This window comes from Thalassophryne amazonica, chromosome 3 (genome assembly GCF_902500255.1).
Source record: "Thalassophryne amazonica chromosome 3, fThaAma1.1, whole genome shotgun sequence".
Classification (NCBI taxonomy): Eukaryota; Metazoa; Chordata; class Actinopteri; order Batrachoidiformes; family Batrachoididae; genus Thalassophryne; species Thalassophryne amazonica.
Genome location: NC_047105.1, coordinates 23,901,500 through 23,920,781, shown reverse-complemented (window position 1 = coordinate 23,920,781; position 19,282 = coordinate 23,901,500). Strand labels below are relative to the sequence as shown.

The window sequence follows — 19,282 nt, the reverse complement described above, 5'->3', positions numbered from 1 at the left end:
CACACTGGAACTATCATTGAGGTGTTGACAGATTGTCCTTCTCTGGCAATGTTAAGTGACATGGCGGTTGTTGTCTCTGGTGTGTTAATTTGTGCTGCATTTTCAATATTCACATGTCTTTCTCTTTTCAGATCACTGCTGTAATTTACATCATGAAGGCAGCTTGGATGCCTTTTTGTACATATGTCACAAGTAAGGCGGTATCTACAGTCCTTCACACTGTGACCTGGTTTCAAACAGCCATAGCACAATTTATTGTCCTTGACAAATGACCTTCGACCTTTCAGAGGCATTTTCATGAGGTTTGGCCACTTGTGGAGTTGATGTGTGTCTTGGCATAACATGCATGGAGATCCCGTGTGTGTTTTATGAGTACATTGTTCATCTCTTTGTACAGTTGTTTTTGTATTGAATACACTGGCCTTGTTTCTTTTATTGTCTTTTGGATTGCCTTTGTCACCTGTTGTCTCCAGAGAACGAAGTGCATGAATAGAGGTGACTGGGTTACAGGCAACTTCCGCTTCCTCTTAAAGAAATGCAGCAAAATCATTGAAGCAGGGAAACTCTTTACCTTCCATCAGGGCCTTTGTAACATGGCGATTCCACCTGGCAGCTAACCAGTCTGGCAATTTCTGTATGAGCCTTTGGTTTTCTTCACAGTCATTTAATATTTCCAGGCCCTTTACATGAGGTATAGCAAGCATGCACGCATTTGTGAAATCTGAAAAGTGTCTTAGCCCTTCAGCGTCTTTAGACTGTATTTTTGGCCAACCTGATAGCCTCTCTCTGAATGCTCTTTGAATAACGAATGCCTGGCCGTACTGCTGGTTAAGCTTTTCCCAGGCATCTCGGTAGGCTTCCTCATCATTTCCTTCATTTCAGGTTCCTTCAAGGCATTTACGAGCTGGACCGCTCACATACCTTTTAAGGTAATACAGTTTGTCTGCAGCGGAGATGCCCTTTTGATCAATCAGTGACATGAAGGAGGATTTCCATTCAATAAAGAGGATTGGCTCTCCAATGAACACCGTCGGCTCTGGTGTAGGAAGTCTGTTCATCATTATGCTGTCTTGAACTGCCTTTGCAAGCTGAGCGACACTATCAATCAATCAATCTTTTTTTTTTTTATATAGCGCCAAATCACAACAAACAGTTGCCCCAAGGCGCTTTATATTGATTGTAAGGCAAGGCCATACAATAATTATGTAAAACCCCAACGGTCAAAACGACCCCCTGTGAGCAAGCACTTGGCTACAGTGGGAAGGAAAAACTCCCTTTTAACAGGAAGAAACCTCCAGCAGAACCAGGCTCAGGGAGGGGCAGTCTTCTGCTGGGACTGGTTGGGGCTGAGGGAGAGAACCAGGAAAAAGACATGCTGTGGAGGGGAGCAGAGATCGATCACTAAAGATTAAATGCAGAGTGGTGCATACAGAGCAAAAAGAGAAAGAAACAGTGCATCATGGGAACCCCCCAGCAGTCTACGTCTATAGCAGCATAACTAAGGGATGGTTCAGGGTCACCCGATCCAGCCCTAACTATAAGCTTTAGCAAAAAGGAAAGTTTTAAGCCTAATCTTAAAAGTAGAGAGGGAGTCTGTCTCCCTGATCTGAATTGGGAACTGGTTCCACAGGAGAGGAGCCTGAAAGCTGAAGGCTCTGCCTCCCATTCTACTCTTACAAACCCTAGGAACTACAAGTAAGCCTGCAGTCTGAGAGCAAAGCGCTCTATTGGGGTGATATGGTACTACGTGGTCCCTAAGATAAGATGGGACCTGATTATTCAAAACCTTATAAGTAAGAAGAAGAATTTTAAATTCTATTCTAGAATTAACAGGAAGCCAATGAAGAGAGGCCAATATGGGTGAGATATGCTCTCTCCTTCTAGTCCCCGTCAGTACTCTAGCTGCAGCATTTTGAATTAACTGAAGGCTTTTTAGGGAACTTTTAGGACAACCTGACAATAATGAATTACAACAGTCCAGCCTAGAGGAAATAAATGCATGAATTAGTTTTTCAGCATCACTCTGAGACAAGACCTTTCTGATTTTAGAGATATTGCGTAAATGCAAAAAAGCAGTCCTACATATTTGTTTAATATGCGCTTTGAATGACATATCCTGATCAAAAATGACTCCAAGATTTCTCACAGTATTACTAGAGGCCAGGGCAATGCCATCCAGAGTAAGGATCTGGTTAGACACCATGTTTCTAAGATTTGTGGGGCCAAGTACAATAACTTCAGTTTTATCTGAGTTTAAAAGCAGGAAATTAGAGGTCATCCATGTCTTTATGTCTGTAAGACAATCCTGCAGTTTAGCTAATTGGTGTGTGTCCTCTGGCTTCATGGATAGATAAAGCTGGGTATCATCTGCGTAACAATGAAAATTTAAGCAATACCGTCTAATAAGACTACCTAAGGGAAGCATGTATAAAGTGAATAAAATTGGTCCTAGCACAGAACCTTGTGGAACTCCATAATTAACCTTAGTCTGTGAAGAAGATTCCCCATGTACATGAACAAATTGTAATCTATTAGACAAATATGATTCAAACCACCGCAGCGCAGTGCCTTTAATACCTATGGCATGCTCTAATCTCTGTAATAAAATGTTATGGTCAACAGTATCAAAAGCAGCACTGAGGTCTAACAGAACAAGCACAGAGATGAGTCCACTGTCCGAGGCCATAAGAAGATCATTTGTAACCTTCACTAATGCTGTTTCTGTACTATGATGAATTCTAAAACCTGACTGAAACTCTTCAAATAGACCATTCCTCTGCAGATGATCAGTTAGCTGTTTTACAACTACCCTTTCAAGAATTTTTGAGAGAAAAGGAAGGTTGGAGATTGGCCTATAATTAGCTAAGATAGCTGGGTCAAGTGATGGCTTTTTAAGTAATGGTTTAATTACTGCCACCTTAAAAGCCTGTGGTACATAGCCAACTAACAAAGATAGATTGATCATATTTAAGATCGAAGCATTAAATAATGGTAGGGCTTCCTTGAGCAGCCTGGTAGGAATGGGGTCTAATAAACATGTTGATGGTTTGGATGAAGTAACTAATGAAAATAACTCAGACAGAACAATCGGAGAGAATGAGTCTAACCAAATACTGGCATCACTGAAAGCAGCCAAAGATAACGATACGTCTTTGGGATGGTTATGAGTAATTTTTGTTATATGGCTGGGGGGGGCCTGGCTGCCTTTTTGTTTCTGTCCTTTGCTTCTCCTTCCAGGTGGTTTGCATTTGGAACTGAGTGGCTGTGTTGCTGAGTTTATCAGGACCTCACCCTGATCACCTGAGGCTGATCACCTGCGGCTCATCAGGACTCACAGCTGTGGTGCATCTGCATGGATTGGAACATGGTGGCATTTAAGACTGGAGTGCACAGTGTGTATTTGCCAGAGACTCGACCTTGTGACCAGATGGGTGAGATCGTCGTCTCGGGAGCCATCTCATCATCAATGGATGCAGAGAACGTCCAGGTTTGATGCACGGTCTGTGAAAGAGGAGGGGGTGAGGTCTCACGCTCGTCAGCACACTTCCTGAGGTACGTTAGATTTTGTGACTAACATTTATACAGTCAGTAAATGTGGTGTCCCTCACACCTTTATTATATTGAGCTGTATGTTAGTCATGTATCGACTTCCACTGCAGTGGAGTTTTGTGAACTGGATGTTCCATGCCTGCAGGTTGGGAAGTTGATTAGTAATCAAGCCAGGAAGTGTTTGCTGTTTGTACACCTTTAAGTGTTCTCTCTGTGTGTAGAGTGTGGACTCACATAATGGTTCCTTCTTTCACAGACTCGGTTTGTTGCGGCCACCTGGGGGGTGTCGGCGGGGTCCTTGAGCCCGAACAGCTTCTGGCTCCGGACCGTTAGCGCTGCTGGGAGCGCACCACGCCAGACCGCACTTTGTTTTTTATGTATCACTGTTATGTATTAAATTCAGTTAGCCTTTGTACCGTGCTCTGCTTATTTCATACTGGGTCTTTCAAACGCTGGTCGGTTCTCCGAGCTGCGTCCGACACATAACAATTTTTTCTCTAATAGTTAAAATTTTGTTAGCAAAGAAAGTCATGAAGTCATTACTAGTTAAAGTTAATGGAATACTCAGCTCAATAGAGCTCTGACTCTTTGTCAGCCTGGCTACAGTGCTGAAAAGAAACCTGGGGTTGTTCTTATTTTCTTCAATTAGTGATGAGTAGAAAGATGTCCTAGCTTTACGGAGGGCTTTTTTATAGAGCAACAGACTCTTTTTCCAGGCTAAGTGAAGATCTTCTAAATTAGTGAGACGCCATTTCCTCTCCAACTTACGGGTTATCTGCTTTAAGCTACGAGTTTGTGAGTTATACCACGGAGTCAGGCACTTCTGATTTAAAGCTCTCTTTTCAGAGGAGCTACAGCATCCAAAGTTGTCTTCAATGAGGATGTAAAACTATTGACGAGATACTCTATCTCACTTACAGAGTTTAGGTAGCTACTCTGCACTGTGTTGGTACATGGCATTAGAGAACATAAAGAAGGAATCATATCCTTAAACCTAGTTACAGCGCTTTCTGAAAGACTTCTAGTGTAATGAAACTTATTCCCCACTGCTGGGTAGTCCATCAGAGTAAATGTAAATGTTATTAAGAAATGATCAGACAGCAGGGAGTTTTCAGGGAATACTGTTAAGTCTTCTATTTCCATACCATAAGTCAGAACAAGATCTAAGATATGATTAAAGTGGTGGGTGGACTCATTTACTTTTTGAGCAAAGCCAATAGAGTCTAATAATAGATTAAATGCAGTGTTGAGGCTGTCATTCTCAGCATCTGTGTACTATAACTATAACTATAATTATCTTATCTGAGCTAAGCACTAAGTCAGACAAAAGGTCTGAAAATTCACAGAGAAACTCACAGTAACGACCAGGTGGACGATAGATAATAACAAATAAAACTGGTTTTTGGGACTTCCAATTTGGATGGACAAGACTAAGAGTCAAGCTTTCAAATGAATTAAAGCTCTGTCTGGGTTTTTGATTAATTAATAAGCTGGAATGGAAGATTGCTGCTAATCCTCCGCCCCGGCCCGTGCTACGAGCGTTGTGACAGTTAGTGTGACTCGGGGGTGTTGACTCATTTAAACTAACATATTCATCCTGCTGTAACCAGGTTTCTGTAAGGCAGAATAAATCAATATGTTGATCAATTATTATATCATTTACCAACAGGGACTTAGAAGAGAGAGACCTAATGTTTAATAGACCACATTTAACTGTTTTAGTCTGTGGTGCAGTTGAAGGTGCTATATTATTTTTTCTTTTTGAATTTTTATGCTTAAATAGATTTTTGCTGGTTATTGGTGGTCTGGGAGCAGACACCGTCTCTACGGGGATGGGGTAGTGAGGGGATGGCAGGGGGAGAGAAGCTGCAGAGAGGAGTGTAAGACTACAACTCTGCTTCCTGGTCCCAACCCTGGATAGTCACGGTTTGGAGGAGTTAAGAAAATTGGCCAGATTTCTAGAAATGAGAGCTGCTCTATCCAAAGTGGGATGGGTGCCGTCTCTCCTAACAAGACCAGGTTTTCCCCAGAAGCTTTGCCAATTATCTATGAAGCCCACCTCATTTTTTGGACACCCCTCAGACAGCCAGCAATTCAGGGAGAACATGCGGCTAAACATGTCACTCCCGGTCCGCTTGGGGAGGGGCCCAGAGAAAACTACAGAGTCCGACATTGTTTTTGCAAAGTTACACACCGATTTAATGTTAATTTTAGTGACCTCCGATTGGCGTAACCGGGTGTCATTACTGCCGACGTGAATTACAATCTTACCAAATTTACGCTTAGCCTTAGCCAGCAGTTTCAAATTTCCTTCAATGTCGCCTGCTCTGGCCCCCGGAAGACAATTGACTATGGTTGCTGGTGTCGCTAACTTCACATTTCTCAAAACAGAGTCGCCAATAACCAGAGTTTGATCCTCGACGGGTGTGTCGCCGAGTGGGGAAAAACGGTTAGAAATGTGAACGGGTTGGCGGTGTACACGGGGCTTCTGTTTAGAACTACGCTTCCTCCTCACAGTCACCCAGTCGGCCTGCTTTCCCGGCTGCTCGGGATCTGCCAGGGGGGAACTAACGGCGGCTAAGCTACCTTGGTCCGCACCGACTACAGGGGCCTGGCTAGCTGTAGAATTTTCCACGGTGCGGAGCCGAGTCTCCAATTCGCCCAGCCTGGCCTCCAAAGCTACGAATAAGCTACACTTATTACAAGTACCATTACTGCTAAAGGAGGCCAAGGAATAACTAAACATTTCACACCCAGAGCAGAAATGTGCGGGAGAGACAGGAGAAGCCGCCATGCTAAATCGGCTAAGAGCTAGTAGCTGCGCTAAGCTAGCGGATTCCTAAAAACACGCAAAGTGAATAATGTGTAAATAATTTAGAGGTGATTCAGCAGAAGGAGTGCTTTAGTTAAGGCACATAAAGATTACAATGGGAAACAAATCGTAATCTAGATAACTAGATCAATCTAACTGCGCAGATTAAACAGCTAACAGATACAGAAAAACACCGCTGTGCTCCGGAACAGGAAGTGATACAATACCGCAGTGAGAGACAACCACCAGTAGAGGCCAGTAGAGATCCTCACTAGGTGTTACTGATGATGTAGGTGTGTTAGATGGCAGCTGAGATGCGCTATTGGGGATGACTTGCTCACTTCTGACTGACTGGATGTCTCCCACCTGTATTATTTGTCTGTCGTAGGCTTCAAGCCTGGCTCGGGCTGCTTCCACATCCTTCTCAGCCTGCAGACGCTCCAACTCAGATCTTTGCATTTCCATTTCTTTCTTGTGTTGTTCCTCCAAAGCCTTAATCCTTTCCTTTTGCTTTCTTTCCTCTTGAACAATCCTGTATTCAGCCTCCTTCACTGCCAGCTCTGCGGCTGCCTCAGCCCATTTTGATGCAAGGTAAGAAGATGAGGAATGGTGGGTGATATTTGAATTTGCAGCAGTAGAACCATATATGGAGAGAGCATAGTCACGATCCAGAAGCTCACGTAGATTACTTCTTACATTTTCTCCATCAAAATCTCCATCAACACCAGATAATCTTTCAAAGATGATTTTCATAATGTCACGAGTTACTGCTTCACAAGCATCAATTTTTCTCCGTAAATCTGCTGGTGGTGCCACATGGCTCCTTATTTCAGAGTACAGTTTCATGATGTCATCTTTCCCCTTTTCTAATATGTCTGCGAGTGATGACAGAATTATTTCACTTAGGTCTGATTTTAATTTTTCCCTTGCTGCATGTGCTTCCATTTTCCACTGTTCATATAAACACAAAATTCTTTTTGTGTTTATTTTGTTTCCAGTAGTCCTGGAGATTTGAGCGCCTTGGGGCAACTGTTTGTTGTGATTTGGCGCTATATAAGAAAAAAGTTGATTGATTGATTGATTTGGCAGTGACACCAATGACATGTATGTCAGAAGTCCAGAAAATTTGTACAGATCTTCCATTTCAATGTCTGTCCAGTTGTATTTTTCCCTAATGCCTTGTTTTTTGCAGCAATTTTATTGGTGTTGGTGCAATTTATTCTAATTGTGTCACTTGCAAAAAAAAAAAAAGAAAAAAAAAGAAAAAGGTGTTTTGGACTTTGAGTGGAAAGTGTATCAACATGGACTCCTGGTGTTCTCTGAGGCTGAAATCTGCTTACTGCTGGAGCGGTGTCTGTATCCTCCTCCGTGTTCCAGCCGTTAGCGCTGAGGGGTGTCTCTGCCGCACGTCGGAGCAGAGATCTGGATCTGGAAACAGAAGCGCGCACTCCAACCCTCTCTTCAGATCTCCGTGCGCATGTTGGTGGATCCAACTGCTTTGGTTGCTCCTCCAGAACAAAAGAGGGATCATCTCTTTTAGCACCAGAATCCTCACTGTCTGTTTCAGACTCTGATGACACGCTGCACACTCTGTCTTCCTCCAGTTCAAAAAATAACTGAAGCGCTTGCTCCACATTCATAAACACCTCATTATTACAAAAAAAACCAAAACAAATAACAACAAAACACTAACCACACGCTTTCCACCAGTAATAAAGAGAAAGCGACCACACAATCAGATCCATGTGGGATGGGTGGGCTGTGATCAAACACACGTGGGGTCAGTGACTTCTGATTGGTGGAAAATTCACGAGCCAACCAACCAATGAGGAAGAAGGAGTCATATTTCTTCCCACCGCTGTTGCTGCTGCAGTAGAGAAGGAAATGATGCTTTGGGCTGCGCATGTACACATAAACATGCAGTGAAAAATGACAATAATATTAATGAAAATGCATGGCATAAAAAATAGTCATAAATCAAGTTACACTAGGCCTATTAACAAAATTTAAAAAGTGCTATAAAGGGTGAAGTATCCACATTCAACACACATTTAAAGGGAGCCTCAGAGTGCAGTAGATTGAGTGTTATGTCCACTTAATTAGGTCATGTGACTTTTTACGTGAGGGCGCATCGTTCAACTCCAGAGGGTTAATCAAGGAAATACAGTAAGAAAATTAAAACAATCAAGAAAAGTACATAAAAACAGAAATAAATATCCCACCATCAACAATTGTAGGCAGCCAAGAAAAAAATGTCTTTTCAGGCTAAATTTAAAAATGTTGATTGACCCTGACTTTTTTCACAGGCAGACTGGAGGTTTTCTCCTCATCAGATCAATTGTCCATACATCCATCCATCCATCCATTTTCTTCCGCTTTATCCGGAGTCGGGTCGCAGGGAGCAGCAGTTCAAGCAAAGCCACCCAGACCTCCTGATCCACACACACCTCCCCCAGGTCCTCCGGGGGAGCTCTGAGACGTTTCCAAGCCAGCCGAGAGACGCAGTCCCTCCAGCATGTCCTGGGTCTTCCCCGGGGCCTCCTCCCAATGGGACGTGCCCGGAACACCTCTCCAGTGAGGGGTACAGGGGGCATCCGGAAAAGATGCCCGAGCCACCTCAGCTGGCGCCTTTCGACGTGGAGGAGCAGCGGTTCGACTCCGAGCTCCTCACCCTATCTCTAAGGGAGCACCCAGCCACCCTGCGGAGGAAACTCATCTCGGCCGCTTGTACTCGCAATCTCGTTCTTTCGGTCATGAACCAACTCATGACCACAGGTGAGGGTCGGAACATAGATCAATTGGTAAATTGAGAGCGTTGCCCCCCTACTCAGCTCTCTGTTCACCACGAAAGTCCGATACAGCGACCGTATCACCGCAGACACTGCACTGATCCGTCTGTTGATCTCACGCTCCATCCGTCCCTCACTCGTGAACAAGATCCCGAGATACTTAAACTCCTCCACTTGAGGCAAGGACACTCCACCGACCAGAAGAGGGTAAGGCACCTTTTTCCAGTCAAGAACCATGGCCTCGGATTTGGAGGTGCTGATTTTCATCCCGGACGCTTCACACTTGGCTGCAAACTGCCCCAGAGCACGCTGAAGGTCCTGATTTAATGAAGCCAACAGAACCACATCGTCCGCAGACAGCAGAGATGAGATTCTGTGGTTCCCACACCGGACTCTCTCTCCACCCTGGCTGTGCCTAGAAATTCTGTCCATAAAGGTAATGAACAGAACCGGTGACAAAGGGCAGCCCTGGTGGAGGCAAACGTGCACTGGAAACAGATCAATTGTTTAATGTATAATAAAGGAAATACCCTAAATGTTCCAAAATAAAATCAAATTTTATTTGAAATAAATAATGGGTTAGTTTTAGCCTGACAATTTTGCTCAGTGTTGCCACAATTACTTTGAAAAGTTACTTTTGTTTAGTTACTTTATTAGCAGCTGCCGACAACTTGTAACTAAGAAGTCATGCAACTAATTAGGAAACGAGTAATCTATTTTGGTTACTCTTAAGATTGAGTAATCAGCAAAGTAAGTAAGCAGCTGCCAACAAGCTGTCCACAGCTTTATTAAATGTATGAACTATCTGCGATCACCTTAGTATTTCTTCTGTTTTTCTTGTTGATTAATGCTGGCAAATTATACAGTATTTTTTTGTCTTTCTGATGCCTGATTCTGTTTTTTTCTCTGTTTAAGGTGCAGCTCCATCCAGAGATGGGAGTTGTGTTTGTGTTGGCGACCCTCCTGTCCTGTGCATCAACAGCAATTCTTGTATATTCGTCCGTGAATTGTTCTGTGAATTATTTCTGTAATTTATGTTTGTAGCATGGCCCAAACAGAGGGTCACCCCTTTGAGTCTGGTCTGCTTGAGGTTTCTTCCTCAGAGGGAGTTTTTCCTTACCACTGTTGCTCTGGGGATTGGTAAAGTTAGACCTTACCTGTGTGAAGCGCTTTGAGGCAACTCTGTTGTGATTTGGCGCTATATAAAGGAAAATAAAGGAAAAAGTAACTAATACAGTAAGTTTTTAATGTAACTGTGGCAACACTGTTGCTACTATTAAAATAAAAAATAAATAAATAAAAACTTTAATAGAAATCATAGCTTAGAAATCATGGAGGGGTCTGAAATTTCCATCTTAGGTGCATGTCCACTGTGAGAGACATAATCCAAATAAATAAATAAATAAATAAAATCCGTAAATCACAATGTATGATTTTTTAATAATTTATTTGCATGTTACTGCTGCAAATAATTATTTCAACACCTGCCAATCAGCAAAAATTCTGGCCCTCAAAAACCTGTTAGTCCGCCTCTAAAAAGTCCACCTCCACTCCACTTATTATTCCAAATTAGAAGCACCTATTTGAGGTCGTTAGCTGCATAAAGACACCTGTCTACCCCACACAATCAGCAAGACTCCAACTACTAACATGGCTAAGACCAAAGAGCTGTCCAAAAACACCAGAGACAAAACTGTAGACTTCCACAAGGCTGGAAAGGGCTACGGGGCAATTGCCAAGCAGCTTGGTGAAAAAAGATCAACTGCTGGAGCAATTATTAGAAAATGGAAGAAGCTAAACATGACTGTCAATCTTCCTCGGACTGGGGCCCCATGCAAGATCCCACCTCATGCGTATCAACGATCCTAAGAAAGGTGAGGAATCAGCCCAGAACTGCACGGGAGGAGCTGGTCAATGACCTGAAGAGAGCTGGCACCACTGTTTCCAAGGTTACTGTGGGTAATACACTAAGACGTCATGAGTTAAAATCATGCATGGCATGGAAGGTTCCCCTGTTTAAATCAGCACACGTCCAGGCGCGTCTTAAGTTTGCCCATGACTATTTGGATGATCCAGAGGAGTCATGGGAGAAAGTTATGAGGTCAGATGAAACCAAAATAGAACTTCTTGGTCTTAATTCCACTCGCCGTGTTTGGAGGAAGAAGAATGCCATCCCCAAAACACCATCCTACTGTGAAGCATGGGGATGGAAGCATCATGCTTTGGGGGTCTTTTTCTGCACATGGCACAGGACGACTGCACTGTATTAAGGAGAGGATGACCGGGGCCACGTATTGCGAGATTTTGGGGAACAATCTCCTTCCCTCAGTTAGTGCACTGAAGATGGGTCATGGATGGGTCTTCCAACATGACAATGACCCAAAGCACACAGCCAGGATAACCAAGGAGTGGCTCCGTAAGAAGCATATCAAGGTTCTGGAGTGGCCTAGCCAGTCTCCAGACCTAAACCCAATAGAAAATCTTTGGAAGGATCTCAAACTCCGTGTTTCTCAGCGACAGCCCAGTAACCTGGCTGATCTAGAGAAGATCTGTGTGGAGGAATGGGCCAAAATCCCTGCTGCAGTGTGTGCAAACCTGGTGAAAAACTACAGGAAATGATTAATTGCAAACAAAGGCTACTGTACCAAATATTAACATTGATTTTCACAGGTGTTGAAATACTTATTTGCAGCAGTAACATACAAATTAATTACTAAAAAAATCATACATTGTGATTTCCGGATTTTTTTTTTTTTTTTTTTTTTTTTTTTTTGGATTATGTCTCTCAATGTTTCTGTGTAGGCTCACAGTTGTCCAGGTGGCTTCCATAGTAGAGAAGCTTGAATCTTCGACTGGACTGGGTTGCTTGACGCGAGGACGTTTTGCTTCAAATCACAGAAGCTTCCTCAGCTAAAATTGTTGCTCTAGAAGTCTGACTTCTGTCTGACTCTTGTAGAGAAGAATAAAACAGAAGCCAACAAAAGCTGGAGTTTTAAACCTAACCAGACCCCTCCTACTGAGAGGCAGACTGCTATAGGCTAGTGACTAAACAATAGCTCTAATTAGCAACTATTGTGCTGTAGTTAGCACACCTAATAGCAGGACAGCTGTCCCTCTAATGATGGGATGGATGCCTTTCTGATGGCTCCCTTGATGACGTGAATGACTCATTACCATGAACAAAAGACTGAAACTCCTTTGACCTGAGTACCCCATTGTAAAGAGGGGATAAAGTGTGTCTCAGACCCCCTCCCCGGTTAAGGCTGGGTTTCAAATGTTTCACAAAGAATGCCTGCTCTGTTTTCTTGCTCTGTTTGTAACTAGGGATCATGTCCTTAGGGTGAACTAATTTCTGTCTCAAGGTGTTAACCGGTTTAAAGTAAACTGGGATTTCGTGCTGTCTGAAGATCCTCTGTAGTTTTTCCCCTACTCCTGCTAAATAAGGGAGAGACTTTACAGAACACATCAACTCGGTGGACGCCAATATCAAGTTCACACGTGAGGATGCCAGAAACAACCATTTAGCCTTCCTGGACTGTGATGTTACCATTGGAGAGAACAGGCAGCTCCAGACAGGGGTTTACAGAAAACCAACTCACACTGACCAATATCTGCTCTTCGCTTCAAACCACCCCCTTGAACACAAGCTCGGGGTGATCAGGACGCTTCAACACAGAGCCCTACAGGTGCCCACAACTGCAGAGGGAAGGACTAAAGAACAACAACGTGTCCGGAAAGCCCTCACAGTATGTGTGTGTACCCACGATGGTCCCTGGACAAAGTGCAGAAGTCCCAGAGAACAAAGAGACCAGATAGACAGGAGACGGAGACAAGAAGAAGAGGAGTGTCTCTCCCTTATTTAGCAGGAGTAGGGGAAAAAACTACAGAGGATCTTCAGACAGCACAAAATCCCAGTTTACTTTAAACCGGTTAACACCTTGAGACAGAAATTAGTTCACCCCAAGGACATGATCCCTAGTTACAAACAGAGCAATGTAGTGTATTCTATCAGATGTCAGGAAAACTGTAACGAACACTACATAGGTGAAACAAAGCAACCTTTACACAAAAGGCTATACCAGCACCGCAGAGAGGGCGCCAGTGGACCTCAGTCTGTGGTTCACCTCCACCTTAAAGACACTAACCACACGTTTGAGGACAAGGAAGTTCAAATATTAGCCAGAGAGAAGAAATGGTTTGAGAGAGGGGTCAAGGAGGCATTCTTTGTGAAACATTTGAAACCCAGCCTTAACCAGGGAGGGGGTCTGAGACACACTTTATCCCCTGTTTACAATGGGGTACTCAGGTCAAAGGAGTTTCAGTCTTTTGTTCATGGTAATGAGTCATTCACGTCATCAAGGGAGCCATCAGAAAGGCATCCATCCCATTATTAGAGGGACAGCTGTCCTGCCATTAGGTGTGCTAACTACAGCACAATAGTTGCTAATTAGAGCTATTGTTTAGTCACTAGCCTATAGCAGTCTGCCTCTCAGTAGGAGGGGTCTGGTTAGGTTTAAAACTCCAGCTTTTGTTGGCTTCTGTTTTATTCTTCTCTACAAGAGTCAGACAGAAGTCAGACTTCCAGAGCAAGAATTTTAGCTGAGGAAGCTTCTGCGATTTGAAGCGAAACGTCCTTGCGTCAAGCAACCCAGTCCAGTCGAAGATTCAAGCTTCTCTAGTATGTCTCTCACAGTGGACATGCACCTAAGATGAAATTTTCTGACCCCTCCATGATTTCTAAGTGGGAGAACTTGCAAAATCGCAGTGTGTTCAAATACTTATTTTCCTCACTGTATGTGCAATGACAATAAAGTTTCCCTTCTATTCATTTTTGTACTTTCCTGCCATTTTTGGACAGAGAAACTAAACTAGTTTGCTCTCTAACAAGATGTTTACCAGCTTCTTTAGCCTTCTTGGACCACTCCGTAATGTCGTCCTGTGAGCGTCCATCAGTGAAGACAAGTCCAACGCGCGGGATGTTGCGGCTGGAAGGACGAGCGCCCTCTGCTTCTGAGAAGCTGTTCTCCAGCATGTGTTTTAGAGCCAGACCAGTCATCGTACCCTTCTCCATGTAGTTCACCTAAGCAAGAAAAAAAACATTTAAAACTCACATCGAGTGAATTCCCTGAAGTTCCTTAATCTGCCCTCACAAATCAGGAAGCAGACATCACACACACGACCGCTCGCCTGCACACTCTCTTCCTGTAGGTGTCAGAAGTTGGTCTGGGTGTCACACCAGTGTTTCATGCTGTCAGTGACTGAAATAATGTTTAACTCGGTCTATGTGATCCTCACAGTGTTTAATGAACTTCACCATTACTTTGACTTCACGGGAGAAGTTGTGATCTTTCCCTTTGGAATCAGTGATTGGAACACTTGAGAAGCAGAGTGAGGAATCTGAGTGTCTGGGTTTATGTTGCTCTGGCCTTCAGTGACTGCCTGGACTCGGCCATCAGAAGTGTGTCTGTATGCAATGAAAGGATCAAAGGTTGTAGAGGCATTTACTCCTCTCAGTAGTGACGTTCATGTCTGTGAGTCTTAGTCTTTGAGATCAGGAGACGCCTAGAAAGAACTTAAGCGGTATGTTTGCAGGAGAACGAAGGTCCCAGTCTTTAGGCTCTTGGTGCTTCCTGTATTAGTCTTTGGTTGTCTTGTATGCTAACCAGTGATCCAATTAAACTGAATCTCTTCAGTAGTAGGACACTTGTGAGAACCCTTGGGCCGCAACTGGTTACTTAGAGAGACTCGGATGATAAGTGTCACTGCATTGTGAGGGAGTGTCAGCTATGACATTTTGTCCATGTAGCATGCTCCTCTGGGCATCATGGACACCAGCCAATGGAGAAGACCAACAACACCTGGTTGCGACAGATAGGTTAGTTTCAAAAGGCCTGGATATGTGCCTGGGTGGTTGCCATCCAGGACATAAGACAGTTTCATGGTGTGGTGGATGCTCCCAGACCTGCCTGACCTCTTTTTTGGTGAATTCAATGGTTTGTGTTTTTATAGCACTTTTCCCCCTCATGCACATGCTCAAAACGCTTTACAATGATGCCTCATATTCACACTCATACAGTGTCAGTGTTCTACACACCGGGAGCAACGTTGCGCATGGGCACCTCTTTAATTTTGCTATCTTATTGGGGAATTGAACCTGTGACTCTCCTGTAACCTTTATACCATGACTTCCCTCAAAGTGCCCTTATGTTGCAGTCAGAGTTAATAAATAAACTGCAGGTAATCTTAGTGTTTTTGTGGAAAGCAGAACACATGAGACTTTACCTTCATGACAGCAGCTTTGACCTCATCGGCAGTGTGGTACATGCTGAGTGGGAACTCTGTCCTGACCCGGCTGGAATACTGAACCAGACCGACTCTGGTGCCATGAAGTGAAATGTCCAACGAGTCCACAATCTGACACACAAGACAAGGTAAACATTATTCATTCAACAAAAGCTGACACAAAATGCTGCTCAAATCATGTTTTTATTTTCAGCCACACTCTCCATGTGGAATTGCTCGCTGCTCCATCTGTCTATTTCTTGATTAAAGACTTTGATCAAGTATAATATACCAATAATGAATATATATGAGTGCAATGGTAAGAATATTTGTATGAGTTTAAAGATTGGAATGTTCCATCTTTCAATTAAATAAAAAAATCTTCCCATTGCACAAATAGTAAGCATTCATTATTTGTTTTATATGACACATAAATAGATCATAATCAAGTACATGTCCATGTGCTTTGGATAGCTTCCTCATATCATGGACTCATTTTTACAAAAAGGCAGCTGAGTCATTTATTGGGGTGAAACCTATGGAACCAAAGTGCCCCAAAAAATGATCTATTTGCTACAGACTATTTTCCAAGAAGTGGGATAAATAATCAATGCCATATGACATACAAAAAACACCAATCAAATGACATGAATGAATTTAGGCATCCATTAGTAATATTAAATAATGCAAAACATTATTAGAAAAGCCTGAATTTGATACTGTAAAATTAGATGCTCTCCCATCCAAGTGAAGCACAGCCAAAGCAAAAAAAACAAAAAAAATTTACATGTAATTTGCAACAATCTTTAAAAATTACATCGAGTTCTTTACATAATATTTTGACAGCATTAATTAAATGCACATATCATAAGATTAAAATGCTACGTTAGTATGAACATTTAAGCACACCTGGTTGACGAACTTTTTGACCAGCTCAAAATTTTGAGGACGAACACTTTTGGAGCCGTCAATGAGAAGCACCACGTCAATGTTTGCTGATTTACAGGCTGGAAGAAATGAGAGAGAGAGAGAGAGAGAGAGAGAGAGAGAGAGAGAAGGACAAAAAGGTAGGTTTTAATTTGAAAAAAAAAATCTCTCGGATAAATTTTGGATGAATACGTAAAACCTTTATCACAAAATAAAGTATTTTCATGTTCTCCCTGTGTTTGTGTGGGTACAAGGCTATTGACAGGTGACTGTGATGATTCTACAGGCCTCACTCAGTTCAGCATCAACCTTGTGGGCATGAGATAATTGGCATTTAGATGCCCTATATGTACTATATATAGATCTTTGTTGAGATGCCGAGAAATAAAGTGTCAAAAGCGAAGATTTCCCATCAGATGTAGACTCATTTCAACATTTAACAAACGTCTCCTGAAGAAATGTCTGAACTGGTTTTGGATTACTGTCTACAGACAAGCAGCACATGTGCTAGTACACGGACAAACCTTCTCTGATTGTAATGCTTAAATATGAAATTGAGAAGCAGTGGAATCATTCATTTCTAAGCATTTGTTGCCTCCAGTGTTCAGCGCTCGCATGGACTGAGTGTTGGGTGGGGTTGTGGAAACCAGCGACTTAGACATTTTTGTTAGTGGGGAAACGCTGACAGACCTCGACTTTGCATGCAGATGCTGTGATCTTTGTGGAATCAATGGATATCCTGACTGTAGTAGTACTTGAGAAGCTGAGTGAGGATTCAGAGTAACTGGGTTTGCAAATGTCCTGGATCAAGACTAAGATCCAGGCTTTTCATGACTTCCTGGACTTGTCCACCAGAAGTGCCTCTGTATTTTTTGTTCCCGTCTGCATATATAGTGATGGTAAATGCCACACTGGCAGAACCATTTACATACATAAATACACATACAGTAGTGTTCAGAATAATAGTAGTGCTATGTGACTAAAAAGATTAATCCAGGTTTTGAGTACCGTATATTTCTTATTGTTACATGGGAAACAAGGTACCAGTAGATTCAGTAGATTCTCACAAATCCAACAAGACCAAGCATTCATGATATGCACACTCTTAAGGCTATGAAATTGGGCTATTAATAAAAAAACAAAGTAGAAAAGGGGGTGTTCACAATAATAGTAGCATCTGCTGTTGATGCTACAAACTCAAAACTATTATGTTCAAACTGCTTTTTTAGCAATCCTGTGAATCACTAAACTAGTATTTAGTTGTATAACCACAGTTTTTCATGATTTCTTCACATCTGCGAGGCATTAATTTTGTTGGTTTGGAACCAAGATTTTGCTTGTTTAATAGTGTGCTGGGGGTCATTGTCTTGTTGAAACACCCATTTCAAGGGCATGTCCTCTTCAGCATAAGGCAACATGACCTCTTCAAGTATTTTGACATATCCAAACTGATCCATGATTTTTATTTTTATTTTATTTTTTAGCACTGTTGTTGTGCGTTACCTGTGCTGCTCCACAGCCTGTCCAGTGGATTTTTATTTTTATTTTATTTTATTTTTTAGCACTGTTGTTGTGCGTTACCTGTGCTGCTCCACAGCCTGTCTAGTGGATTTTTATTTTATTTTAGCACTGTTGTTGTGCGTTGCCTGTGCTGCTCCACAGCCTGTCCAGTGGATTTTTATTTTTATTTTATTTTATTTTTTAGCACTGTTGTTGTGCGTTACCTGTGCTGCTCCACAGCCTGTCTAGTGGATTTTTATTTTGTTTTAGCACTGTTGTCGTGCGTTGCCTGTGCTGCTCCACAGCCTGTCCAGTGGATTTTGATTTTGATTTTATTTTTTTTGGCACTGTTGTCGTGTGTTACCTGTGCTGCTCCACAGCCTGTCCAGTGGATTTTGATTTTGATTTTATTTTTTTTGGCACTGTTGTCGTGTGTTACCTGTGCTGCTCCACAGCCTGTCCAGTGGATTTTTATTTTATTATTTTATTTTATTTATTTATTTATTTATTTATTTATTTATTTATTTATTTATCACTGTTGTCGTGCGTTACCTGTGCTGCTCCACAGCCTGTCCAGTGGATTTTTATTTAGCGCTGTTGTCGTGCGTTACCTGTGCTGCTCCACAGCCTGTCCAGTGGATTTTTATTTAGCGCTGTTGTCGTGCGTTACCTGTGCTGCTCCACAGCCTGTCCAGTGGATTTTTATTTTATTTTTTAGCACTGTTGTCGTGCGTTACCTGTGCTGCTCCACAGCCTGTCCAGTGGATTTTTATTTAGCGCTGTTGTCGTGCGTTACCTGTGCTGCTCCACAGCCTGTCCAGTGGATTTTGATTTTGATTTTATTTTTTTGGGCGCTGTTGTCGTGCGTTACCTGTGCTGCCCCACAGCCTGTCCAGTGGATTTTTATTTAGCGCTGTTGTCGTGCGTTACCTGTGCTGCTCCACAGCCTGTCCAGTGGATTTTTATTTTTATTTTATTTTATTTTTTAGCACTGTTGTTGTGCGTTACCTGTGCTGCCCCACAGCCTGTCCAGTGGATTTTTATTTTTATTTTATTTTATTTTTTACCACTGTTGTCGTGCGTTACCTGTGCTGCCCCACAGCCTGTCCAGTGGATTTTTATTTAGCGCTGTTGTCGTGCGTTACCTGTGCTGCTCCACAGCCTGTCCAGTGGATTTTTATTTTTATTTTATTTTATTTTTTAGCACTGTTGTTGTGCGTTACCTGTGCTGCTCCACAGCCTGTCCAGTGGATTTTTATTTTTATTTTATTTTATTTTTTAGCACTGTTGTTGTGCGTTACCTGTGCTGCCCCACAGCCTGTCCAGTGGATTTTTATTTTTATTTTATTTTTTACCACTGTTGTCGTGCATTACCTGTGCTGCCCCACAGCCTGTCCAGTGGATTTTTATTTAGCGCTGTTGT

General features: G+C 42.6%; 1 protein-coding gene across 1 annotated transcript in view; it reads right to left on the bottom strand.

The window, feature by feature from the left end:
- Positions 1-19,282, bottom strand: part of matn4 (matrilin 4) — a 157,173-nt gene that overhangs the window by 23,796 nt on the left and 114,095 nt on the right. The window contains exons 12-14 of the mRNA XM_034165921.1: positions 16,342-16,439; positions 15,433-15,564; positions 14,047-14,230 (exon numbers count right to left, since the gene is read on the bottom strand). Of these exons, the coding sequence (XP_034021812.1) occupies positions 14,047-14,230; positions 15,433-15,564; positions 16,342-16,439 (414 nt within the window). The remainder of the gene's footprint in view (positions 1-14,046; positions 14,231-15,432; positions 15,565-16,341; positions 16,440-19,282) is intronic.